At 44.8% G+C, this 27,848-nt stretch overlaps 1 protein-coding gene and 1 pseudogene across 1 annotated transcript in view; one reads left to right on the plus strand and one right to left on the minus strand.

Annotated features, from left to right (window-relative positions):
- Positions 1-27,848, minus strand: part of Micu1 (mitochondrial calcium uptake 1) — a 142,756-nt gene that overhangs the window by 63,411 nt on the left and 51,497 nt on the right. The window contains exons 6-8 of the mRNA XM_059281814.1: positions 25,962-26,076; positions 7,149-7,231; positions 6,134-6,331 (exon numbers count right to left, since the gene is read on the minus strand). Of these exons, the coding sequence (XP_059137797.1) occupies positions 6,134-6,331; positions 7,149-7,231; positions 25,962-26,076 (396 nt within the window). The remainder of the gene's footprint in view (positions 1-6,133; positions 6,332-7,148; positions 7,232-25,961; positions 26,077-27,848) is intronic.
- On the plus strand, positions 7,262-9,934 carry LOC131893725 (3-keto-steroid reductase/17-beta-hydroxysteroid dehydrogenase 7-like; annotated as a pseudogene).

Below are 27,848 nucleotides of genomic sequence, written 5' to 3' on the forward strand. Positions count from 1 at the left end.
GAAAGAGCAGCCAGTGCTCTTAACCACTGAGCCATTTCTCCAGCCCATTGGTGTTGTTCTCAAATAGAGAAGGGGGGGGGGGCAGAATGAAACAAATGCCATCGGAATTTAAGAGCACTCAAACACTATAGAGTTTAACCAGCTATTATTTCTCATGACTATAATATAGCTGAGAGGACCGAGTAGATGCCATTACAGGCTGCTCAGTCTTCTCGCAGAGATCAGGCCTCAATTTCAGTTTCCTGAGACTGAACAAGCAATTTCTGAGAGAGCCATGAACAAAGGGCAGTTAATCACTAATACCCCTGACAACAGGGACAAGGGAGATAAGAAGTACCAAGCCTGGGCCACTGAGCCAGTCCCTACAGCCATACTAGGCTAGCCAGCCTCCATGGCAGCTCAAGGACAGGGCCTGGGACTTGCCCAGGCCTACTCCCCTAAAATGGAAAAGCTATAGCCTAAACCAGGCCCTGACTAGCCCTAGCCAATTAAAATGTACTAATATGATGGCCACTTGCTTGAGCCAATCATATCTAAAGTGACCTAACTGCCCTAGCACCTCCCCTTGGTGTGCTTAAAAGGAGCCTGCAGGCTCCTCTCGGGATCCTCGCCATTTTGTCTTTGTGTAGGACGGCAGGCCCCAGCATGCTGGAATAAATACGCTCTTGCTGACTGCGTATGTGGATGGTGGTCTTTTGAGGGACTTCTCCAGGACCTTAACAATAGCTATTTTAGGTAATAGCTTATAAACAGTAGATAACAAGGTATTTCTTCTCAGTCCTAAGAGTTGTACCGGGTAGCAAGGAGCCAGGAAAATGGACTGATGGAGAAGGCAGAATAATAGAACTTTGGTCTTTTTCTGCCACTAAAATCCAAACTGTTTTAAGTCCCATAGAAACCTTAGCATAGGCTAAGAGAAAAAAATAAATAAAAATCAAGTCATAAGCAGAAATAGCTTAGTCTGAAAGTAAGCATGGAATGTACCTGGCTTGGAATCCTAACACTACCACAAAACAGCTGTGACTTTCACCTCTTTGAGTTTCAATTTCTACACCTATGATATGGTTATAGCTCCCAACTCTGATGGAGTTGGTGAGAATTAAAAATGGTCAGCTGGGCATGGTGGTGCATGGTTTTAATCCCAGCACTCAGCAGGCAGCAGCATGCTGATCTCTGGGAGTTCCAGGCTAGCCAAGGATACACCAAGAGAACCTGTCTCAAAACAAGTTAATATATGCACAGTGCCTCGACCAGAGCAGGCATTTAGTATCATGCTCACAGACTTCTCATTGTCTCATCCTTCTGGAAAAGCAGAGTGATGGATTAAACTTTCTTTAATTCCAACACTGCTGTTCTGAGAAAAAGGCAGAAAAGACCAGCTAAGTGGAACTATAAATCTCCCTGATCTCAAGTTTTAAAGGAGATAAGCCATGAAATAAACTAGTAAGAGACAGAAAGAATAATGGAATTATGAAGGCCATATCAAAGGTATTGAGATTTATTAATCACTTCCACTTGCCTCTTAGAGTGATGATGAGATTTTATTTCATGCTCAGTGAAGGGAGAAATCACCCAAACTTTGAAAAGGGAAATTAAAAGTGTTTCATAAACACAAAAATTGCTGCTATTTCCAGACGTCTTCTCAGAAAATGATTTCAAAATCAAAGGAAAGCCTCTTGGTCTTTCAGCTGGGATGACTTGTGGCACCGCCTAGGACCTGTCTAAGGCCACCGGCAAATGGAGCACACAACCAAACAGTACAACCGTGGACACCAGGGCCGAGACACTAAAGCACAAGACTTGTTGTCGTCACTGGTGTGGCAGGGCTGCCCTGACAAAATTCTCTAACTGGGTGGCTTAAACAACGGAAATCCACTTTCTCACAGTTCTGGAAGGTCTAAATGGCATTGTCTCCTCTGCGGCACTCCTGTTGGTCTGCAGGGGGCTGCCCAGAGTGCATCTCCTCTTTGTGCATGTGTGTCCTGGTATCTCTTGGTGTGTCCACATTTTCTTTCCCCACAAAGGCACAAGTCGGATGGATCTGGACCATCGAGTGGCCTTCTTTGAACTTAATTACTTGTTCCGGCCCTGACTCTGAATACAGCTGTATTCTGAGACGCCGGTGTTAAGGTTGTGTGTTACTTTTCCATCATGGCGACTAAATACCCTGACAGAACCAACTTGAGGGAGAAAAGCTTTTGGTGTATGTTTCAGCTCCTCATGGGTGGGAGGCACAGTGTGGGGAACAGCTTGGCCAGTGTCAGCAGAAGCCTGAGGTGAGGGCTGTTCCCATGGGCCAGGCCTGGAAGTGGAGAGAGTCAGGCTGGAACCAGAGGTGGGGATAACCTTCGAAGGCTTGCTCCTGGGGACCTACATCCACCAGCCAGGCCCTGTCTCCAAAGGCTCCATGGCCTTCAGAATAGTGTCACAAGCTGGGACCCTGCATCCAAGACATTATTCTACAGAGACATTTCAAATCCAAACTATAAAAAGGCTACAGCTCATGAATTCTGGAGGGACATGATTCAGGACACAACAAAACACTGACTCATTTAAGCATTTTATGAATGAGTAGCCAGACTCCGAGAGAATACCGAATTCATCACATACCACAGTCAGGAAGTTATGGAAATGAAGTTGTATCAGAGGTCTCACTGGTGCTAGAGCCAATGGCCTTTCGCTAGTTACACTTCCTCAAAGGAGACATATCTAGCTGGAAAGACCCTGTACTGGTGGAGGAAAGCTTGAAGAGAGCTGGGGAAACAGAGGCCTTTAGTCACTAGGTCGTGTCATTAGGTGGAAAGAACGGATTCAGGGTAAATAACTGTTCACACACCACTTTCTCAATATTAATCTGGGATCCCCACCTTCCAATAAAAACCATCTATTGGCTCCCTCATATGAGGACCTGCTAACTAGAAAATAGAAACTGTCTTGGCGTTTCCTGGTCCAAAGCCTACAAATAATCCTAAATCAACGACAAAGACCAGAGAGCGCTTGAGATAAGTATCAGAGATAGGATTTCCATTATGGCTCTATATAGGAATGTATGTATGAAATCTCTCATCTTTTCTGTATGTTTTTTTTCTTTTTCTTTTTTCTTTTTTTGAGATAGGGTTTCTCTGTGTAGTTTTGGTGCCTGTCCTGGAACTCACTCTGTAGACCAAGCTGGCCTTGAACTCACAGAGATCCGCCTGCCTCTGCCTCCCGAGTGCTGGGATTAAAGACGTCGCCACGGCTGCCTGCTTTTCTGTATGTTTTCATCTCACTGCTAACTGACGTATTAGTGGGCTTTCAGTTCTTTTGAGCCCCAGGATTCAAGTCCAGAGTCCTGTGCTCTGTCTCTTTAGACTCCCACTCGTGTTTCCAGGAGTGTTCAGCTAAACTGAGGTCAGGTGGCCGCCTGCTGTGCCCTCGGGGTTGACTCTGTGTTGTTCTGTCAAGTACTGCCATTCGCAGAGCTTTCTCCTGTAACTGAATTTTATGAATCTGTATTCTGTGTCAAACTGTAATTATAAAGCTGAGGAATTAAGCTATTTACATTGCCAGATGTTATGATGTTTGTAAAGACCAGTCTGGTGTGCATTCCAGCGATTTAGATATAGGATGCAAAGTCTAGAACATATAGCCTTATACAAAAATTTTTGGATGGGGTCTACTACTTTCTTCTATATGAGGAATAGACTGAAATATTCCAGTTAGAATACAAATTTCATGAAGGCACAGCATGATGCATATATGTATATACATATATATGCACACACAAACTATATATAGTTGTAGCATCTCTAGTATACATATTTTAGACATAAAAATACACAGTTCAATGTAAACTTCCACCTTAAGATATCTCATTACACACATGCAAATATTCCAAAATCCAAAAAGAAAAGTAAATTAAAAGTCCAAAACACCAATGTTGCCAAACATTTGGATGAGGGATGCTCCAGCGGTGCTAATGTGAGCATTTACACAAAGTTGAGTCCTAAGGCTTAAATGACTGGTTTTCTCCATTCTGAGAAGTTCCATTTTAAACTCCATTATCTGAAAGTTTGCTGTGGTAAGGTAAGTGACAGAAATCAGAGTCCTGAGTTTTGTTTTTGGAAGACAGTCCTCTTCGTACGACTAAAGAAAGCAAAATGTTGCTGGGCATGGTGGTGCACCTTTAATCCCAGCATTGGGGAGACAGAGGCAGGTGGATCTCTGTGATTGAGGTCAGCCTGGTCTACAGAGTGTGATCTAGGACAGTCAGATTTATATGGTGAGACTCCGCCAATTAAATAAATAAATAAATAGATGAATAAATAAACAAATAGAGAAATAAATAAATAGACAAACAAACAAACAAATAAATAAAGCAAAATGGCACCTAACTAGACTAGTAGGGGCTGGAGAAAAAGCTTGGAGGGTAAGGGCTATTGCCACCAAGCCTGATGACCAAAGTTAGAGACCCAGGATACACATGGTGTTTTCAGAGAAAACCATTGACTCCCATATGCTGTCCTCTGGTCCTCACCTCCACAAATAAAAATAAAAAGCTATAATAGAAAAATTTAAAATCTGAGGCATTATGATTAACTTTCTGGTTAAATGAGAGCTGAGTATGTAGTGCTTCGCTTCAGTTGTTAGGATCTTCTCAGTGACTTACTAGACTGGCGTGTTCCTCTGCATGTAGCGGGGAACACTGAAATCCAACGCTCAGCTACTTCTAATGCCTTCTCAGTCTGTGTGTGCTTCGGCAGTGCGAGGGAGTTAGAGCGGGTTAGAACAGCTCTGCGGACCCTGAACGCAGGTGCAGTGTGTGTAGTTATTGCAGGCCTCCATAAGAAGTCCCGGGCAACTGTAGAAACCTATTCCAGGGTCCCGTGTAGATCAGGATGGCCTCCAACTGTCTATGTAGCTGAAGATGGCCTTGGATTTCTGATCCTCCTGTGTCTACCTCCTGAGGGCTAGAATTACAGGTGCACCTTACTTAATAAATCTAGCTTGGTGTTTCATTTTGTTTTTGAGGTAGGGTCTCACAATGTAGCCCATGTTGGCCTCAGACTCATGGCAATCCTCCTAAGTGCTAGGATTATAGATGTGCATCATGGCCAGCAATGACTATTCATTAGATCACTTAAAAACTAACACAATAGCAAATTTTAAAGCTTCATCTAGTATTTTATTCATCCCTCTATTTTTTCCTCCCAGATCATGAGGATCAGACAGCATTCTTTCAGATAACTGGAATTAGCCTGCGATTTTCCAAACTGTCATAACTGAGTCAGGTGGGGATGGGAAATCAGAGAACTGGGGAAATCAGAGTGCAGAGAAGAAACAGACAGGGTTTAAAATGAAGCAGTACCTTTCCATGTGCTTTTAATGACTTTAGTTAATGTTTTGAAATTTCAAATAATATTGAAGTAGGACTTATGTTGGAAAAAAGAGGTTGTAAAGGAATTTTTAGGAATCTCTAAAAATAAGAACTTTCTTGTCGCTAGACAAAAGCCCATAGAGAAGATGTTTAATGAATGCCCTGAATAGAATCAATAGCCCCAAGCCCCAAACCCACTTGGTCAAGACACACTGTGAAAACATCAACACTCTCTGGTGGGGTGTCTGGGGCCTGAACAGCATGACTGGCTACATTCTGAATGGAAAACTGAGCTATAAATCTCAAACACAGTGAGACGCTTCTGTACCTCTGAGCACAGAGATCTTCCTTCTGACATTCTGTGTTTCCAGCTGTTAGTGCCTCTGCAAACTTTCACAGAAAGGGCTATTTATTATCCCCTCTTCTCTCTACATTCTGGTGTCTTCCATGCAATAAACACAAAATTTGCAAACATGTTGAGGTAGGACTGCAATGACCCTCAAGTTTCTTTCTCCTTAAATAGGTAATCCAAAGACAGCTAAGATTTATAATGTTTTCATTTTTGTTTTAGTCCTAGAACCATACTACTCCATGACAATTCCTGCAGAATATGTCATTTCCCATCGGCTCCTGACTCACAGATCAGCCCTAAGGTTTAGACCCATCAGTTTCTATGGCTGGAGAGAGAGACTGTAAGAAAGCCTTGAGTACAGGCCCCTGACTCCAAGGCTCTATGTGCACAAGGGGGATCACCTGGTCGGTCGAGGCAGCACCTACCTCCAGCTTCAGAACATCATGCTGAAGTTTACGCTGAAATTCCAGGAAGTTTTTGATGGTGAGTTTCCCTTTGAGATCAGCTCCAAAAAAGTAGGTTGTGAGGGCCGAACATAAGCCAGACTTGAGGGTATTCCCAGTGGTGGGACGATCTCTGTGACGCATGCCCATGCTGGTTTGGGAGCGAATGATGCTCTGAACCTATGACAGAATCATATCACCGCCCTGAGACTCATTACGTCAGTGAAACACAAGAGAGGCTGCAACTGTACAATACAGCCATCCTAGGAGCTACGTCCTATTATCCCCATTTCATAGATGAAGAGACTGAGGCACACATATTTGAGTAGCAGCAGCAAGGAGGAGAACCAGGATTCTGACTCAGGAAGCCTCCTGGAGAACCTGTCTTCAGAAAACAAGGATTTGTTTTGGGGTGGGGGTGGGGTACAGAACCTCCCATACAAGCAGGGCAGTCATCCTCACAACACTGTCTGTATCTCAGGAGGTTTCAACACCCCACAATTCTCAATCCACTGTCTAGATGGGCTGTACAAAACATCTTCTGTTTTAAATTACTTTATACTGTATGGGTGTTTGGCCGGCATATATGCTGGTGTATCACATGTGTGATGATGGTGCCCAGGGAGGCCAGAAGAGGGCCTTGGGATTCCCAAGGACCGGAGTTACAGACGGTGGTGAGCCACTGTGTGGGTGCTGGGACTGAATCCAGGTCCTCTAGAAGAACATCCAGTGCTCTTAACCACTGAGCCATCTTTCCAGCCCTATCTGCAAATTCCTGACATCTAAGTGTTTCAGAATGACTTGTGATAGCCACAGTTGGTATGAAGTAAGAAGAGGCAGGGGATCTGCTCATTTTGAGGACTAGCAAGGGCGGCCTCCACACGCAGGTGAGCTTTCCTAGGGAAGACTGTGGCTGCCACAGCTCTCACTAGGGCTGCACTTACTGCTCACTCCCTACTGGCTAAGAATGCCAAAAAAGGAAGTCAGCGTAACTCACCTGCTCAAACTCCTCCATGTCCACTTCTCCATCTCCATTCAAGTCGAACATCTTGAAAGCAATTTCAAAATTTCTCTGAGGAGCTGCAAGTAGAAAAGGAACAAAGGAGGAAAATGGAAAGAATACGTCGGTCAAAAGTAAATCGCTTCAGAAAGATGGCTTACCACTAAAATAATACCCAAACCATAAAGAGACAATGTTGAGATCAAGGCTTAACTCCTTAAAACCCCAAGAGGATTTTGTGGACAGTAAAGACAGCAGTTGTCCATTTGTATTTCAACCCTTTACATTTTTTAAAAATGGTCATTTTATATGTATGGGTGTTTTACCTGTATGTATGTATGTCTGTACACAACATGTGTGCAGTGTCCGTGGATGCCAGAAGAGGGCATTGGATTCCCTGGGACTAGAGTTAACGGCTGGTTGTGAGCTGCCATGTGGGTGCTGGGAATCTAACCTGGGTCCTCTTCCAGAGTAGCCAGTGATCTTAACCACTGAGCCATCTCTCCTGCCCCTGAGCCCCATTTCTTAAACACTTCAGCTTTGACTTTTAAAATGTCACATTATCAGCTGTACGATACTCTTTTTCACTTTTTGGTTGTTACTGGTTATACATACTGAGCGTGTACACCATGTTGTTTTGAACACACTATTAATTACTGCATGGAGAAAGCCTGTCTACCACGAGACACACTGCTGTAATGCAAGAATGTCAGAGTCTAGACCTTTGCTCTTGCCTTTAAACAAGCTAGCTTTCCACTCCGCTTTTCTAAGTGTCTGCCCTGTTCTATGCACGCAGTCTCCTGTGAGGGTTTCAAGCTGTTCCCGTCCACGAGTTGACTCATTATCACTGCTCTCTGGAAGGACAGAAGGACATTCTGTAAGCCATGCAGCCCCCACTCCAACATGCCAGCTGCATACACAAATTACTAAGTGGAGCATCCTTAAATGTTAAAGCTTAAAAAAAAAGATAAAAATATGCAAAGCTTGAGATGCTCATTCCCTTAAGTGATGATTGAAGCTCCTCCATCAGTCTTCAGTGTTCCAGAAGCAATCAAAATTCGACCAATAGACTTCATGTGTTGTAATGAAACATAAATTAATGGCTATTCTCCTTCATGCTATTAAGTGTTCTGGTAAAGAAAACCAAGATATTTACCACCCCCTTCCTTTCGCGCTCCCAACTCAGAGAACTTTATAGACAAAACCAAAATAAGTGTCCTATCTGTCCTAATATCACTAAATAAGTTTTCAGTCATCATCATCTTCTTTACTAAAAAACCAAACCCATAAAACGTAAGGATTATACACAGACAGAGACGCATGTCTGATGAGCTCTGTACATGCTGCATAATCAGAGCCCAGACCCCCATTGTGAATCCGCGATAGCAGTATTTCCTGGGTGCCAATTCTCCTTTCAGCTAGTCAGTGGCTACGAAGTTCCTGGCTTCAGCTGCTGTGGGGAATCCTGGGCCCCTCAGCTTCCAATCGTCTGTTTCACTGGATGCTGGCATCCAAGAGATCTGTTCCTTCTGTTTCTTGGTCCTCTTGCCTCAGCCTCCCCAGTGCACCGCCATCCCTGGTCTATACCCCCTCTTCTTTAGGCCACAGCTACAATTGATGGGAAGGACACCGCTTGGAGAATTTGATTTTTATGTGTTTATTGGCACTTTTCTCTTTCTTTTCTTCTTCTTTCTTTCCTTTTTTTCAAGACAGAGTTTCTCTGTGTATCCTTGGCTGTCTTGGAACTTGCTCTGTAGACCAGGCTGGCCTCGAACTCACAGAGGTCTGCTTGCTTCTGACTCACAGCTGCTGGGATTACAGGCTACTGGCACTTTTCAGAGTTTTTTGTCTAATCTTCTACTAAGATATTAGTATATGTCAATCTTTTATTTATTTAGTTATTTTGAGACATGGTTTCATCTTGGAGTCCTGGCTGGCCTGTAACTCAGTATGTAGACTAGGCTGGCCTCAAACTTACATAGATCCACCTGCCTCTGCTGGGATTAACGTCAGAAGCCACCATGCCCAGCTTGAGTCAAGTCTAAAGATGGATAACCTTATTTATTTATTGGTGGATTTTGTACCTACAATCTCACAGGTTTAAAGAACAAAACCAAACAGAGGGGACCGGAGAGATGGCTCAGTGGTTAAGAGCACTGGCTGCTCTTGTAGTAGACCTGAATTTCCTGTACCCACATGATGGTTCATAACTGTCTGTAACTCCAGTTCCAGGGGGATCTAAACTCTTCTTCTAGCCTCTGCCAGCACCTGGCTTGTAAGTGGTGTATGGACATACAAACAGGCAAAACACACATACACATGAAACAAACAAACAAACAAACAAACAAAGTGAAAAACCAAAAATGATGTCAGGGTGTGCAGGGTGCCGGGGCGGGTGCAGATTTGCTCCGCCGTGTATTGTGAAAGACGTTGAAGGTGGCTTTGATGACCAGGGCAAGCAGTGGCACTGGGCTAGCCCTCTGCAAGTGGCTACTGGGGGAAGACCATGAGCTTCACCTGGGTTTGGTGAAACTGAGTAAAACCTGAGCAAAGAGGGGCTGTTCCTGACGCCCTGCTGGCCTCTGACCCCTCTGCCAAGGTCAGCAACCTGCAGTCTGTGGTGGGGGTACACAGGAAAGGAGGCAAGGTTTCCGGTTAGATCACTTCTATCTGAACGCTGGGATCATGCCTAACCCCAGATAAACATCAAAGCACTTTTCTCTGGCTTCTTTTCAAGGAATGTGATTGATATGTTCTCACTCCAACAGCTGAAGGACTGTTGACCCAGAATGACAAAGTCGCTCCTGATGGCTTCCACGAGGCGTCTGAGACCACTCTAATCCTGATTTGTGGGCTGGAACCTCTTCTTTGTCACCGGGTGAATCCCTCCCAGCTCTTCTGGGACTTCCTCTCACAATGCAAAGGATCTGATTTCAGTCTTGAGGACCAGCCAGCACTGCCGAGGCCAGGCAGTAATTAAGTAGCACAGCCTTGGGAAGTAACTATGTCAAGGACTGAGAGATGGATGTAGATGAAAAGACACTGCTGAAAAAATTTACCAAACCGTACTGGAACTAGAAAAGCCTGTTAGGATCACCATTCAAAGATCAGGTCACTTGAGCTGACGATGGCATTCTCCAAAGCATCCTGTACCTTCTGTACGTTTCAGGGTACATGGCTTTTGTATGATGACATGCATTTGTAGTAAACTGTAAGGCATGATCATCTCTCTTCCTACCTTTTGGAATGATCTCCAAGACTCTGTGCATAAGACACATTCACATGCATACACGCACGCACGCATGCACGTACGCGCACACACACCCAACACACACACACACACACACACACACACACACACACACACACACGCACGAACGTGCGCGCACACACACAACACACACACGCACACACACACACACACACACACACGCGCATGCATGCACGTGCACATGCACACACACACACACCCACACACCCATACACCACACACACGTATATATGATGCACACATGAGGACTGGCAAAGTGAAAGTACCAACTAAATACCCTCCAGAGTCGTGGCCTGTCACGGTTGCCAGAGGCTTTTTGAAGAGCATGTGCTTACAGTGGTCTGTCACCCAGACTTGAGTAACAGGCACAACCATACAACCTGACCTTCCTCTTAGCCCCAGCAAGAAGGGGCGCTGCCACTCTGAGTACAATTCTAGACAGTTTCTTTCCTTTACAATCGTTTTCCTATACCTCTTACTTTATTTCCTGTCAGAATCCGAGCAGTCCCCACGTGGCCACCCATGTAGTCAATTCCAGGAGCAGAGTCTGCATGTGTTTGGGTCACATGCGTTATTTCTTCTCTTTAAAAGCATTTTGTTTTTATCAGTATCAGGTGGTGGGGCCAACAGTGAGCCTCCTTTGGCATGGAAACAAAATGATAAAAATGGCTGGATATTTTCATTATAAATATAGCCACTTTCCTGCTTGAAATATTATGGTCAAAAATGTTGAGTTCAAACACACACACACACACACACACACACACACACACACACACACACACACCCAGAGGAATAAACTGAGACTCAAAGCAGTTAAACGTCCAGGTGAGAACCCCACAGCTGGCACGTGGCAGGCCTGGAGTGGGCTTAGACCACTACCGACCCCGGGCCTCCAAGCCTCACACTGTGACCCAGCAAGAACACAGAACTACTCATCAGGAACAGCACATTCTTTTTACGCTGAGATGTTCTGACCTAAAAACAAACAACAGATCACAGCTAATGCCGTGTCAGCCTCTACAAGGCTAGGACTTCAAGGTGCTCACCTCTGTGAGGTAATCTCACAGAGACCCTGCAGACAGCTGCTTGGCAGGTTAGGCTCGGCTGGGTGAACACAGACCCGCAGGCAACGTGAGACTCTCGGAGAGGTGTGCCACGTCTTTCAGAATGCTGAGGCTGAGCTCCACTGTCCCATCCTCCCCTGCTGTCCCACACTCGGCCCACTGCGCTCACCTATGCTACCTGCCTAGTTTCTGTGATCCTGAGGGCTTAAGGACAGTGGATGCCACGGAGACCCCGGACAGGGGCACGATCGGGCATTTACAGAGGGTTTGTCTGTGGAAGGACGAGCTGCAAAAACAGTCGCCTTCAGAGCAGGTCACAGAAGCTCTTGTACGTGCTGAAGATGTGACCTGAGGTGACGGCAGTGCCAATGGAGAGGAGCTGATGAACCTGAAATGCCTGAGGAAGGCAGAAATTCTAGAACCTGATCGTCAGTCAGCTGGGACGGGGTGAGCGTGAGAAGAGATGACAGCATGGCTGCCTTAGATGACTGAGTAACTTACGTGTCCCTTAAATGAAGAAATAGAACACACGGAAAAGGGGTGAGGAGATGAAACTGCTGCCACTGGGATCTGCCCAATTCAGGGGCTCCACGGCACATTCTGACGGAGATGCGGAGGGGACAGTGGGAATATGGACTGCAGGTTAGAAGGTCAGAGCTGGGACCTGCTGGTGTGTCACGTGGTTAGCTCCAAAGAGTCTGAAATGAAGCTGCCCCCTAAAGAACTGAGGGGTAAAGAGAAGGGTGTGGAAGGGCAGAACGTGGGAAGGAGCGGGTGTTTAAGGAGCAGGGAAAGGGGAAAGCAGCAGCAGAGGAGAAACCTCATCAGGAGGAGCACAGGCCAATGAAGAGAAACTGGCCAGAGCCAGCTCAGTGTTCCCACGCACGAACCCCATCCATCTCCTCTGATTGCACAGTAACAGATGCTTGTAAATTTAGCTTTATCATGGTCTTTGATTCTTCTGTTTCATTACATTTATTTATTTTATATGGGGTGTGTGTGTGTGTGTAGGTCAGAGGTCAACTTTCAGGAGGGGGTTCTTTCCTTCTATCATGTGGGTTCTGGGAACTGAATGCAGCTGTCAGGCTTGACGCATGCACCTTCACCAGCTGAGCCAGCCTGCCAGCCCCATTTGTTTTATTTATATTTATTTAGAGCGTGTGTGCACGCGCGTGCGCGCGCGCGCGTTCGTGCATTAAAATACACATGTGGAATCAGGGGACATCTTTGTAGGAGTCAGTTCTCCCCCTGCACCATGAGGGTCCCAGGGACACAATTCAGCTTATGAGGCTTGGTGGCAAGCGCCCTGTATCTGAGCCACCTTGCTGGTCCCATGGTCTTTCATTCTTACTGTCCTCTTAGTTTTATAAGGCATGTGCACAATTATTTCAATGACTAAATGAGTTGTCTATCAAATCATAGTTAATATTTCCTCCTACAATGAAGGTTAAATTCATTTTACTAACAAGAGAACACCCTATACGTACAAGCTCCTGGGATTTTCTGTCCTGCTTGGGTCCTCTGAACCAAGCATGGGCTGTCTGTGGGGTTACTCATATGTGAGGACATACCAAGGCTGCACCACTGTCCCCTGGGCCCTGCAGAGGTAAGCTGGACAGCGCTGTCTTGTCTATTCTCATTTGGGCCCCCGGCCCATCAGGGTAGGTCCTCCCATCAGGAATTCCCTCAGTCTATTCAGTTATTCACCGACCACATCAAAACATTCGAGATAAACCAGCCCCAAACCAGCGTGCCTTTGATAGTACTGTTGGGGAATTGTCTGGAGAGCCTCCTGCTTCCCTTTGTGAAGACTTCACAGGGATTTTAAGATCTAACTGTTCTGGCAGGCTTCAGGGGTCCTTCAGGGTTTATGGTCACTCATAACCTGCTTCCACGGGAAGGCTCTGAGAGGCATTCTTTTAAACTTGAGGCTATTCACAGAGTAAACATTGAGGCTTTCCCCTTCCAAAACAGCAGAACCTACTTCCTACGTGATTTCTGTGGTCTGTATGTTGGAAAGGATGAAAACGGACATGACAATCTTTCCCTGCTTGACAGTGGAGCTCAATCAGGTCTATTCTAGTTATGACTCCATTTTCGTAATCGTTTTAGACCATAACACTAATGATAGCAACGACAGCCCTATATGACCCCAGAGCACATCTTAAACATTCTGATGCTTTTGTCTGCAGCCACCAAGTCAAACAAACAATCAGATGGCAGCAACCGTAGCCACACCTCTGGGGCCACTTCCACTTACTGCACATTTACAGGAAATGTGCAAGGCGGGACCTCTAATCCCGATTCTTCCCACAGCAGAGTCCGGTGCTGCCTCAGAATGCTTTTTGGTTACTGATGGAAAGATGAACAAAGGAACAGGCTGCACTCGGGGCAATTTGATTTTCAGTTGCTCTGGTTCTCCACTCAAAGCGCTATTACCCACACACATCTTTACTGTTTGTTAGGATGCTGCAGAATGTAATGAAGTAACTGACGTGCAGTAGCTGAGAATTCTGAGTCATGGAAACCTTAAGACCACGAACCTCCCAGTCAGTGGTCTGCCTCGCTGCTTTATTTCAACAGCTGAACAGACAGCCTCTGATTATTTAAATTGGAAGTCACCGCTTTGGAGACCCAAGCTCTGTTTACTATATTAATTAAATTTCTCATGTAGAGCCCAAATCTACTGCGTAGCTCTTACAACCTAACACAGTTTCGTTTGCGAGAGAAATAAAAGACACACCTGCTTCCTCATCTGGATAAACGCAAAACCACAGAACCATTATCCCGTCTCTACCAGAATTCTCAGACTTGCTTTTCCATCTTCAGCATCCCAAGGTCTACCGTGAAGCACCTTAAATGGCCAGTGCCTCTCAGAAATGCAACATTCTAAATACAGTTACTTCTGAATTGATACAAAATAATGGGCTAGATTATTACATGTCCTGGTGTCTTGCTTTCTGTAGGGTTGCGGGGAAGAGGAAAACTCTGTAAGAGGGACTGGAAGACCCAAGTTTGGTTTCCAGCACCCATATCAGGCAGTTTACAAACACCTGTAACCCAGGGCATCTGACATCTTCTGGCCTTTATAGACACTTACATACATGTGTCATATAAGTACACACACACACACACACACACACACACACACACACACATATAAAAATAAAAAGAGTTGGTGTAGTGGTACACATTTAGAATCCCAGCACTCAGGAGGTGGAGGCAAGCAGATCACTGTGAGTTCAAGACCAGTGTGGTCTAGCAGAACAGACCAGCCAGGGCTATAGAGCAAAACCTGGTCTCAAAAACAAATACATTTTATAGGCTCTGGTTGGATTAGATTTTCTTTTTGTTCATTTCTACATCTCTTTATTTTCTAATGTAAGATGGCTCAGAACTTGAACTTGCTATCATGCCAGATTGGCCCTGAACTTCAGTATCCTCTGGCCCTGCCTCTGGAGTGCTGGGATTCTGAACAAGCACCTCCACTCCTTCAAGACTAGATTTTCTGGATGCTTCAGGTATTGGCTGGAGGGTGCCTGGAGGAACTCTTTCCATCCTTTACTGAGTAGGGATCCTTCCTCCATTAAGTGAGCCCCAGCTGTGGTTCAGCATTGCCTTGGGATAGCGTGGCTTCCGAAGAATGCTTTCCAAAATGCAAATATCCTCAGCATCATTTTAAAAGCAATTAAGCAGCAGCAGATGGATTTTCTTTTCATTGACCTTGGCTGGCTTGCTTTAGTTTGATTTTATTTCTGGCAGTGAATGCTTCATAGGTACCCTGAAAACCCACTGGCCTTTTTTTTCCCTCAAAAGCAGCCACTCTGCGGGAAGGGGCCTGTGGGAGGGCTCTGCTGCTGGCGGTGAGGGGATCAGCAGGATGGCTGCTGTCTTGCTGCAAGGCTTCAAAGCTAAGTCCCTGAATAACACCTCAGATTTCCGCTATCCAGGACGAGGTTGGGGCCTCTTTCTTCCCTTATCCTGAAGAAAACAGAAGAGGACAGGCACCTGGAGGAGTCACCTGGTCCTTTCCAAGCCTTGGAAGCAAGGAAAGTGAGCTTGTAGAGAACTCAGCTGGGTTCTGCAAAGCCTCAGCGACCTGAGGAAGAGCCAGGGGTTGGACCAACGGCTATCTTACTAGTGGTGCCGGGAGGGTGCCTGGGTTCCAGTGTCACAGCATCTAAGAGTGCCTCGTCCCAGTGGCCACCAGCCCTCCAAGCACACCATCCAGATGATTACCTGGGCTGTGCTATCCGAGTGTCATTTAGAGAGTAAGTAAGCAGCCAAAGGGAGAGATGGAAGTGGCCATGGAAAGGATGGCCCAAGAGCTTCAGAGGCAAATGGACACAGCCGACAGTCACACTCTTATCCAGAAGGTTCCGCGTCTAGGGTTGTCACCTGCAGGGTCATATTCAGGCAAAGGTGGCCAGTGTAGGAAAACTAAGTGCTGCAGCTGAGCTGTCCTAGTCCTGGAGGCTAACTTCTGCACTAAGCCAGTGATGAGGTCACCTACCGTGGATGCTTGCTGTAAGGGCTAGTGCAGTGATGAGGTCACCTACCGTGGATGTTTGCTGTAAGGGCTAGTGCAGTGATGAGGTCACCTACCGTGGATGCTTACTGTAAGGGCTAGTGCAGTGATGAGGTCACCTACCGTGGATGCTTGCTGTAAGGGCTAGTGCAGTGATGAGGTCACCTACCGTGGATGCCTTGCTGTAAGGGCTAGTGCAGTGATGAGGTCACCTATGTGCTGCTGTAAGGGCTGGTGCAGTGATGAGTTGAACTACTGTGGGTGGCTTGCTGTAAGGGCTAGTGCCCCACTTGGAAACTGGGACTGCATCCCACACAGTAATTAACTTGCAGTGCAATCTTCCCACAGGTCAGTCAGCTGTCAGATTCGCAGAGGACCCACCTTTTGCTCATGGGCATCTTTCTCAACCACCAGACATACACAAACCTAAGGGTTAAAGTTCTCTGCCTCGTCAGTGCCTTAGCCTGTGGGCTCTCCTCTCTGCTCGGCCACTGGTGCTGAGTCAGGGTCTGCAGAAGGCAGCGTCCTTCTCCAGAAACAACTTCGGTTTCTCCTCAATGACAGTGAGCCAAGCCTGCAAGTTGAAGAGGGCCTTCTAGCTAAAGAGCAAAAGAAACAACCTGTTTCTTTCTTTCTTTTTTAATGGCCAGATATCTGCACAATCCCTTGTTCTTATGTGAAGGCGCAGTCCTGAGGCAGGGTCCCGCTGTGTATCCCAGACTAGACTCAAACTTGCAATCCTCCTGCCTCAGTCTCCTAGTGCTGAGATTACAGGCATGCTTTCTCACAAGTTGGCCCCACTGTCTGAACTACACAGAAGGCTCATCATGCTCAGGAGCCCAGGCAAGTCCTGCCCAGATCCAGAATGCCCTGTCTATCCTGGGCCTTTCAAGGCTCTAGAACAAAGGCTGAGAAAAGTGAAGAAAGAGACCAGGCCTGGTCTCCACAACCAACACACAGCTGGAACAAGGACATATGAAGCTTCCCGAGAGTCTAGAGAGGACCTGCCCAGTGCCTGCTTGGAGAGGGCTTTCATCAGTGATGTAGGCTCCCATCAGCCTTGTCTGCCACGGCTTCCGAACCCCTGCTTTCTTGCTGGTCTTCTAGCTCAGCTACCTTCACCCCAGGATCAAACAGTCCAGATGGTTCTGCATAGGGTCACTCAGCACCATTACTGCCCAAGAAGACAGGAGCACTAGACTTTTACCTACAGGCAGCATCAGCAGCATGGACAGCGGTGGCCTTCAGGAGGTGGCCAATGGCACTGTGACCTGCGGCCTCTGGGAGGAGGCGCTCATGGTGCTGCAGACCCATATGGAGGAGAACCCAGTGTGTGACTCGGGTTACCCTAGCTCCAGCTTGTCTGCCAGCCTTTCCGCCCACCCTGATCTAAGAGCTTTGGGCCTGCGGGTCTACGCACAAGGATGGAGGAAAAGACACACCATGGAGCTTTCATGGCCCCAAGTTTAAGGCAGGAGTTTGGATTGTGATACTTCCCAGAACTCATTCCTTCTGGGCAGTCCTTTGCCATCAGGCACTTTCCTCTAGAGTAGTGGTTCTCAACCTGTGGGTTGTGACCCCTTTGGGTCACATTTGTTACATATTTACATTACATTTATATATCTACATTATAATTCATAACAGTAGCAAAATTACAGCTATGAAGTAGCAATGAAATAATTTTATGGTTGGGGGCCACCACAACACAACACGAGGAACTGTATTAAGGGTTGCAGCACTAGGAAGGTTGAGAACCACTGCCCTAGAACCTTATTCAGTTTAAGTTTAAAAAGAAACTTGCAAACTTTCACTAAAGCCCGTAAGGTAGCATGAGAACTAAGTGGACTTTTCTGCAGTCAAAGCTTGGTCACTCCTAGTGTCACATGTTACCTAGAAGTCACCGTCACCTTCTCTCCTTGGCAAGCAGTCTTTGTGTCTGACAGACACCTCTGAGAAACAAGGCAATAAGAGAGAACAAAGACTAATAAGAATAGAGCTAAATAAAACACAAACCCATCCAGACTATAGCATTACAGAAAAATTCTGCTATGAAATAAAATTTAAATTAAAGCTCTTCCTTTGGGTTGTGCTAGAATTATAATTAAAAACGCTCCCCCAACTTTTTGACTATACCACAAGCTTTAGGTTTTAGTAATTTAATAACTAAAATTAATTTAGCATTTAGTAATTTAATATGCCCAACAAGAGTAAATTAGATTATTTTTGAATATGTTTATTGTGGCTGAACAGCTGTATTTTCTCATTAACCACACTTAAGGGGAACCAGATTGTATAATGTGAAATGGCATCACGTCATTAAAAACATCTCATTTCTGGGCTGGGAGATGGTTTAGTCAGTAGAGTGCCTGCACTACACACACACACACACACACGCTTCTCCATATTATATAATTTGAAACAATAAAATAAGATTTTTTTTCAAGACAGAGTTTCTCTGTGTAGTCCTTGCTGTCCTGGAACTCACTCTGTACACCAGGCTGGCCAAAATTTTTGTTTCTAACTTTGAGAATATAGTAATTAGAAATTTCCTTGGTGGAGAAAGAAGACTAAAAGTCTACCTGAAACACCTAAAGTTCACAACATGTGAAAGCAGATTTGTTTTCCCAATATAGAGTCAGAAAATGGGTAAATTTTGACTGATCAATACATTATGAACATTTTCATTGCTGATAGCATCTCTGTATTACATACATTATATTAAGAATGGTATGAACCTCATTGCATAGATTTATAGTAACTGGTTCAGTCCACTCTTTCATGGGTCAGCCACCAAACTCAGCCAGCCTGAGTGCTTTTCCAATTATTTTTTTACATCAACATCATTATATATGTAATTATAAATTATAATTTCCATCTGAACTCATGGAAAAGGATCACTGGGCTAAAGGGCAGGCACTTCATGAAAGTGCTTGACAAAACTTTCCAGACTCTAACAAGGTCGTCATCAATCAGATGTAAAGGTCAATTCAAGCAGTTGATCTGCAGCACACACGGCTGGGGAACACTGAGGATTTGGTAGTCAATGAGAAGAACAGTAACAAATGACCTCTCACAGAGGTAATCAATGCTAGGTGGTTTTATGTGTACGCTGGGGATGCGACCCATGGCCAAGTGTGCTAGTTCATCTCCACCTCATGCAGTCCTTTAGATTTCTGGAAGTTATGAAAGACTTTCCCTTGTATGGTTTCGAGGATGGAGCCCAACTCTAGACCATTAAACCTTTTCACAGATCTGAAGACGCAATGTGTGGTCATGATGCCTACACTCTGCATACCGCCAAGACAAACCCATGCTCTGGGATTTACAGACTATCCAAGACACCCTTAAAATAAGAGGGTGGCAGGCTGTTATTGCTGGCATGCTGATTGGGAGGTCCCAGTCAGGAGAACCATGTTTCTGCTCTATTATGTTCTAAACATTAAATTGCAAATTTAATGCATTCTCAGGACAGACTTCAAATTGATATTGATCCAGTTGTGCTGGTATTTGGAAATCCTAAGAGGAAAAGACCTTTATTCCTCATTGAAATTCCATGTGGTTAGTTGATTAACTGCTTAAGTTTTCTGAACATTCATAGTATGGAGCTCAACATGTCAAGAGACTCTGGGCTTTAAAGCCTCTTAGAAAGATTATGATGTTCTTTGCATTTCTTCAGCTTCTAGCTATATAGACATTCAGTCCACCTACAACTTCTCCTAATGCCATTTTCTGTGGAAAATACATTGCAGCCCTGATCCCTATAATTTTATGTGAAGAAAACCACAGTGACTGATGTTTCTGGCTGACAGCCCGCAGCCTATCTTTGGGCTTTATCCAGAGAGCTGCTGTCTTTCATTTACATACCTTGGCCTTCCTGACATTGACGCTGTCAAGTGTTCAATGCATGAGATGTCAGAGGGCTTAGACTTCTCCAGAGTACCAGAAGGGGGACTCTACAAGGCAACCCTGTGTTGTACCCGCATTAAGGTCATGTTCTACAGTATAAGTACACTCTCTTCAACTTCATTACTGCTTATGGCCAAACTACATCTGCCTGGGTGACAGATCCCATCCTTGTATTCAGAGCACTACAAGAAAAATGTTTACCGACTTGACCTTCTTTTCATTTTGGGTGGCTTCCTTTCAAAAGCAGAAGTTCAATAACCACGGCAACAGCTTATGCCAAGATGGAATTTGTCATCTAGCTGCTTAGAGTTAGCTGCATTAATAAAGAACTGGAGTTTGTTACTTAACCTGTGTCAATCTGAAGGACCCTCTTTACATGTAACTCATTTTGGTATGCATTCAAAAGCTATTTGCTTTTCAATTAAGTGTCCCAGTAGAATAAAATTGGCTGTTACAATTAATTTTCTGGCTTTGTTTATATATTATAGAGAATATTGATATAATACAGTTTTAAGTATTAATCAGGAAGCTGAAGGTATGTGTAGCAATATAAAATTTTAATATATATACACATATTAAGTAATCATTCAGAGAATTTTATTTATTTAGCCAACAAATATATGTGGAGTACTTCTATGTGCCACAAATTGTGTTGAACAGCTTTTCTAGACTAGATGATAACTGGGGAAAACATTCAATGACAGTATTTTTTTTCTCAATCTTTTAAGGCAAGATTTTGCTATGTATTCCAAGCTGGCCTTGAATTTACTAAGTATCCTGTCTGACCTCAAACTTGTAGCAATCCTCCTGCCTCAGATTCCCAAGTGCTGGGGCTATAGGCATGTGCCACCATACTCAGCTTACAAAAGCATTAAAAAATTTGCTTCAGGAGCATGGAGGCAGCAAATGATGAAGGCTGAGCATCCACAAACTCCGTAAGCTGTGAGTTTACGGTGAAGGGGTAGGTACAGCAGACAGGCATGTAGATAGATATATAATAAGATAGGCACAGACATTAGAGTCCAGTCTAGCTTCTAACAGGCAAACACTGTGAAAAGTGGGGCTTATAGCAAAACCCTTAGACATCACAAATACATCTCACAAATACATCCACCTGCTGGAAAATTACAATAATGTAGCTTCTGTAAGCAATTTAAAAAACACTTTTAAACACTGAGAATTAAGTTCCTAGAACCATCCCAGCTACCGGTGGAAGGCAAACGGGACAGAGGAGGGCCTGAGGGAGAGGGGACAGCCGGCAGAGAGTTATCCAGGGCTAGTGGCGGCTTCCACAGTCTGCTCCAGGGTAACAAAAGAGAGACAGGGAATTACACTGAAGTCCATGTGACACTGTCATCAAAAATATGGAGTCAGATGTCCTACAAGAATTCAATCTTGTTCATCTGAGCTAAGCACCCCGGGTGGTTGTTGCTACAGAGATGTAAATATGTCAACTTTCTGGAGAAACTGGGGCTACTGAAATGACATAGACCCCCAAATAACCTAAAATACTGCATATTTAAAAGTGTTTTTTAAATTGCTTACAGAAGCTACATTATTGTAATTTTCCAGCAGGTGGATGTATTTGTGAGAAACATGCAAAACAACAAAGACATGGCTTAATTTTTACTCAGCCAAATTATGCTACCGTGAAAATACAATTCAATTTCTTCACTAATTGCCTGGAATCTAAAAGAGTCAAAATCAGAACACACTGAATTCTGCCTGACGTTTCTCAGATCTACACGAGCTTTAAAGCCCTCGGTACCGGGCACGCCATAGCATTTCTCTGGTGGGAAGATGCTTAGTCATGAGCTTTTACAAATGACTACTGCCGCCCTAGCTAAGATCACTCCATGTTATTAGCTCATGGAATTAGTAATTTTAATTGGAACACATATGGAGGTAAGAATACAAAATAGTCACGTCAAAATAAAATGAATTGACAATAGGCACGAGTCAGATTTTCAGTTTCATTGTTACTATGTAGTCAATCTCAACATTAGTAAAAATGACCCAAATTAGTAATATTGAGCATTCTAGATAAACCCTGACAGCTTTTCTCTGTACTTAGGTATGAAGAAAAATCCCCGCTTCTGTCTCAAGGCCACGAGCGAATGCTGCAGTTGGATAGTGCAGATAATGAGCCATAAATAACCATGCTTGTGTATTCTCACTTGATTTTTATTAACCTACTTGAAGGATCAGAGGCTCTTTGGAAATTATTCAATAATAATTATTAATCATCTTGCCTAGTAAGAATATGAACTTATTTTATTGATGAGTAGCTATCCAGTAAATATTTAATATTCTACTTAATACAGATGCTCATGCTAAGAAAAAAATTTAAGTGAATCCATCAAAGCAGATCAGAGAAATGAGGTATAAACAGCAGAATTTGTGTACCCGGCCTAGGGAAGGATACAATGCATGGACTCTGAATTAGCATGAGGAATCAAGCGTGTTTTGAAATACATTAATTTAAAAGCCATCTTTCCCCGCTCTGCCCGCACAGCTGCAGACCGAAGACGTTAACAGCTGACTACAAGGACTATTCCTGGCCTAGGATACCAACAGCAGGGCTGGTTTTGGAGGAAACAAACACACCGATCTCGATATATCTTACACTCTCGTTCTGCGTCTTTGCTGTAACTGTTTAGGGGCAGCAAGTATCTGTAGTGACTATCATAAACTTGCGACTGCTGTTCTGTAAGAGACAGTTTAGGTTGGAGAATGGACAATGAGTGAGATAAACAACAAATTACAGACTCCGAAGTGGTGGTGGAGGCTAAGGAGAAAAAAAAAAAAAAAGCAAGAGAAAGGTTTCTGAGAATATGTGTGTAAGTGTGTGTGTGAGATGGGAGAACAGGGGTTCAGTGTTTAGCTGGCCAAGAAGGCCCTTCATCCAAGTTACATATGGAGAAGAGTAAGAAATCAGTGCCACTTACTTTATGCACACGATATTTCTCATCAAACTTCTGAAAAGTTTCAATGAGAACAAACACCATTTAATGGGAAATCACGCTGCACAATGCAATTTCTTCAGCAAAGCAGCTTCCCTGGTTTTATTTTGAGGCGTGGTCAATTGGAAAAGAACAACTTGCTACCTATAGTTCTTAGATTCTATTTTTGCCAACGGAGTGGAGCTTCTCAAGCATGCTGGGGTCCCACGCTTCAGCCTGCTAGGGACTGCAGAGTGTTGGCAGCGCTCAAATGAGGAAGGATGTCATGCGTGTACTCACTGAGTGCAAACAACTCATCAGAAGGGCGGTCCTGACTCGACTGTCCTCTTGGTTTTCTACAGCCCCTGCTACCTGCTGTGCATCAGAAAAATAAATACACAAATGCATGTTCTAGTCCTACACCAACTCACTAGCGATGCTTATTTATCCCCCCCCCCCCCCCCCCCGTGTGTGTGTGTGTGTGTGTGTGTGTGTGTGTGTATACAACTTAAGAGTTGGTTCTCTCTTTCCTCCCTGTGGGGTCAGGGGATTGAACTGAGGTTGTGAGTCTTGGTGGCAAGAGTCTTTACCCACTGGGCCATCTCGAGGGTCCAATACCAGCACTTTCGAGGCTTAGGGAGCTGTCTGTCCTCTCCCAGCATGACTTGGGAATCATTTACCATACTTAGACTGCAATGGGCCTTGTTACTCCACCAGCCCTGAGGGTGGGAAAGCACTGACCTGACCCCAGGGTAATGTCTGTGGCGGATTTTCCCTGGAAGCTTGTTAGATAAAGTGAAAATGCTGTATGGAGCATGAAGACTGCAAGGACACTTGGACTGCCACCATAGCCTCTCCACAGCTCAGCCTTAGAGAAACTGAGGCAGCGAGTGAGTTCCAGCTGCCACTGCTGACACCGAGAGCAGGGCAGGAAAGCTACAGGAGCCCAGACGCTGCTCAGTTTAGGCCCCTATCTGAAAATAGCTACTCATTGACAGTGGGACTAGGGGTAAGTTCTGGAACGTTCTGTATGTCTGTAAAATGAAGACAACAACAATCCATGCCACCGGCTGAAGTGTTGGGGAAAGGTGCTGTGGGATGGTCTGTATGTCAAATTGCTCTGATTGGTCAATAAAACACTGATTGGCCAGTGGCCAGGCAGGAAGTATAGGCGGGACTAACAGAGAGGAGAATTGAGAGAACAAGAAAGTGGGAGGAGACACTGTCAGCCACCACCATGACAAGCAGCATGTGAAGACACCAGTAAGCCTCAAGCCATGTGGCAAGGTATAGATTTATAGAAATGGATTAATTTAAGATGTAAGAACTAGATAGCTAGAAGCCTGAGCCATTAGGCCAAACAGTTTAAACAATATAAGTGTCTGTGTGTTTATTTTATAAGTGGGCTGTCGGACTGCTTGGGTTGGGCGGGATCCGGAGAGAAAACTCTCCAGCTACTGAAAGGTATGACTTCAGTGCATCTGAAGAAGGTCACAATATCTGAGCAGCTGCAGAACTTCCAAATTGGATAAAAAGAAAAAGAAAAAAAGCTCAACGGCTCAATGGCTGAGAGACCTTGTTGCTCTGCAGAGGACCAGGGTTCAGTTCTCAGCACCTACACTGAGTGGCTCTGTAGCATCTACACACACAGTGCACATACATACACTCAGGTATAAACACATACACAGAAAATGATTTCTGTTTTTTAAAAAGGAGTCGAGGTCTGGGCTGGAGAGATGGTTCAGCCATTAAAGGCTAGCCTCATAACTAAAAAAGGGTCAAGGTGTGGGCTAGGTGTGGTGGCGCGTGCCTTTAATCCCAGACTGGGAAGGCAGAGGTAAGCAGATCTCTGAGTTTGAGGCCAGCCTGGTCTACACACACAATGAGTTCCAGGACAGCCAGGGCTATGTAGAGAGACTCTGTCTCAAAACAAACAAACAAAAAACAAAACAAACAAACAAACAAACAAAAGCCAGAGCCAAGATATGCTTTAATTTGGCTGGGCTACTGCAGACCCTCATTCTGACATAGTGGCATCCCACGGACAGCTGTGATAAGGTATACATTTACTTCTTATCCCTGTCAGCAGTTACATGGAAGGAATAAGGCTGAAACTTGGTCATGGCAGGAGCCATGTCTTCCAACTCTTAAAACTCATAATCTGGGCATAGTGGTGTACACCTGTAATCCTAGTGCTTGGCAGGTTGAGGCAGGAGGATTGCCAAGTTTGACGGCAGCCTAGGCTACATAGAGAGACCTTGTCTCAAAACCACCCTCACCACCTGACTCAGGGTTTTATCTTTACAGAAACTCATCCATGGATGAAGGAGAGGAGGTGAGGGGGGGGATGGCCGTATCATTCCTAGCTGGAATAACACTCAATCACCGTCAACAGAATGTCGAGTTTGAGCTCTGGTTCACTTTGGTACTTTGCTCTTGCAGTGCTGGGGGCTGAACCCAGGACCACACAGACTAGGCAAGTACTTAACCAGCAAGCTGTACCGTCAGCTCTCACCTGAGTTATAGTTTAACAGACTGCACACCACAGAGAGCTATGAACATCTTGTTTAGTTTTTCTGAATGATCAAAATTCACATGAAGACAAAGTTCCACAGTGTTACACACCCTAAATCGTTTTACTTTTAAAAACCAGACACAAACCCATGTTCTACATAAGTGAATATTGAGTTCTGAGTCCCCAGAAATCGTCTTCCAAGATTAAAAAGTGGGTAGTCAACACAAGCAGGAAAATGGGGCCACTTTTCCTTAGAGGACAAAGCCACGTGAAAATGGTGTGTGTGGAAAGACACAGAGCCGCAGCAGTCGTGGTATGTGATTGGTCCTCACAGAACGCAGAGCCGGTTCCAGCAGGTGTAATGCGGCAGGCTGTGTGCTTTAAAAATTCTACGTGACACCTTAGGTTTCTTTTCCTTTCAAGTGACTTCATACACAAATCACAGAAAAAACAAACAAAATCTCGAAAGAGTTCTAATCCACTAACTGTACATAGGTATTGGTTTCCAGCCAATCAGCTTAGCTGTTTCTCTATTTCTGCGCGCTCCTTACAAACAAATAAAATCGGACGTTCATACTTACTGGAAAGAACAGTCGTAAGGAAAATGTAGTCGGAGAAGGAGATGAGCCCACATTCTCCAAGGGTGTAGAATATACTGCCTTCATCAGCAAATTTTTCTCGCTCCTGGGCAATTTTCTAGTATACGCAGGTTCCACCAAGAAATAAAGAAGACAGGGCTGGATTAGAACACAGACAGCAGGAGGGACTGGGCGGTCACCTCACAGTTCACTACCTATGCATTTCTAGGACGGCCATTCAAAACCTATGGATCCTTTACAGTTTTTAAGCTAATGAAAATTCCAAGGCCAAATGATTAGGTTTTTTTTTGCTGAAACACTGGGTTAATAGGAAATTAGAAAATGATTTCAATTATTTCCTGTCATTGAACACACAGCCCTACCTCAGAACTGTTTTAATTTTAAAACAACTGACCTCACTCTGAAACACAAAGGAAAAAAAATTCAAACAAATGAAAAAGCTAACAGGTAACTGGTTCCAACTGACCAAAAAAGCACACTGTTAGCGATCTGAACTGGAGGGAGGCAGCGGGTGTCAAGGCCATACACATGCTTCTGAAATGCTCATTTTACTCTTTCCTTTTGGACTTAATCTTAGTCTGAAATACAGAAGAGTATTTGGGATAAAGAATATTCTGAAATATGATGCCAAATCCGACATTCATCCCAAGATTTAGACACAACAACCTATTTATTATTACATTAGTGAATGCTACTGAATTTCAGCTTTTGTTTTGTTTTGTTTTTTTTTCAAGACAGGGGTTCTCTGTGTAGCTTTGCTCCTTTCCTGGATCTCGCTCTGTAGCCCAGGCTGGCCTCGAACTTACAAAGATCCACCTGCCTCTAACTCCGAGTGCTGGGATTAAAGGCGTGTGCCACCACTGCCCGGCCTGAATTTCAGCTTTTTGATGAAATCAAATGGTTTCCTGCCTCAGCTCTTATTTCAAATGTATCCTCCCTTCTTTCTCTGTGATCATGAAGGCCAGGTTCAGTAGCAGCCTGCCTAACACAGGGCCCCTTTCCACTTGTCCAGCTAAACTTTTCCTCCTCTGAACTCCTCTCTGAAGCACAAAATAGTGGTGATGCTGAAGATACTTTCAAAAACTGCAAAGGATCCACAGGAGAGTTGCACTTGAAACCAAGTCCGTAAGTTCTGGACCAACCACAGGTATTTAAGAAACTATTTATTCTGTGCACCAAGGGGGTAGGGGAGAAAGAAAGAGGTTTTAAGAACTCCAACCAAGGAAGCGCAGTCAAAGCAACAATCTCATGCAAGCAGAAAACAGCAGGCAGCACTTCGGGAGTCTCATGAAAACCGACAGGCACCACCACACCAGCATCCAGGCACAGGCTACCACGGTTACCTCTGTCTAGTGGAGATCCCATCAACATCACAAAGGAAAGAGAAGTGGTTAGGCAATGGAGAGCACAGGCACCATGGGAGTCAGCATGGCATCACCCCCGCACGACCTTAACCAACTCAGGTGGCCCACCAACAGGTGTGGACCCACAGGCACAGGCGGTGCCAACCAAATGGTCCCAGACTCTAGAGTTTGACTGCAGCCGCCACTGGAGAAAGAACTTGGGGCTGGGCTGCTGCTCGGTGGTAGAGGTCCTGCCTCGCATGCCCAAGGCCTGGAGTTCCATCCCCAGCAATGCAGAAACCAAACACAAGACAGGAAGCAAGTGCTTCTCTGACTCTCGTGGCTGATATATTATCCCCCGTGACAGTATTTAGTGATTATATCTTTGACTTGACAACTAAAATGAGCACATAGTTCAAGGTGCTCTCAGTATGGCTGGATCTTACGCCAACACTTGGTTCTCTACCCAGGAGGAGAATCTACTGGAGGACAGACAGCCAGGGCAGCAAGGCCATTCTCTGGAAAG

Source organism: Peromyscus eremicus, chromosome 16_21, assembly GCF_949786415.1.
Source record: "Peromyscus eremicus chromosome 16_21, PerEre_H2_v1, whole genome shotgun sequence".
Classification (NCBI taxonomy): domain Eukaryota; kingdom Metazoa; phylum Chordata; class Mammalia; order Rodentia; family Cricetidae; genus Peromyscus; species Peromyscus eremicus.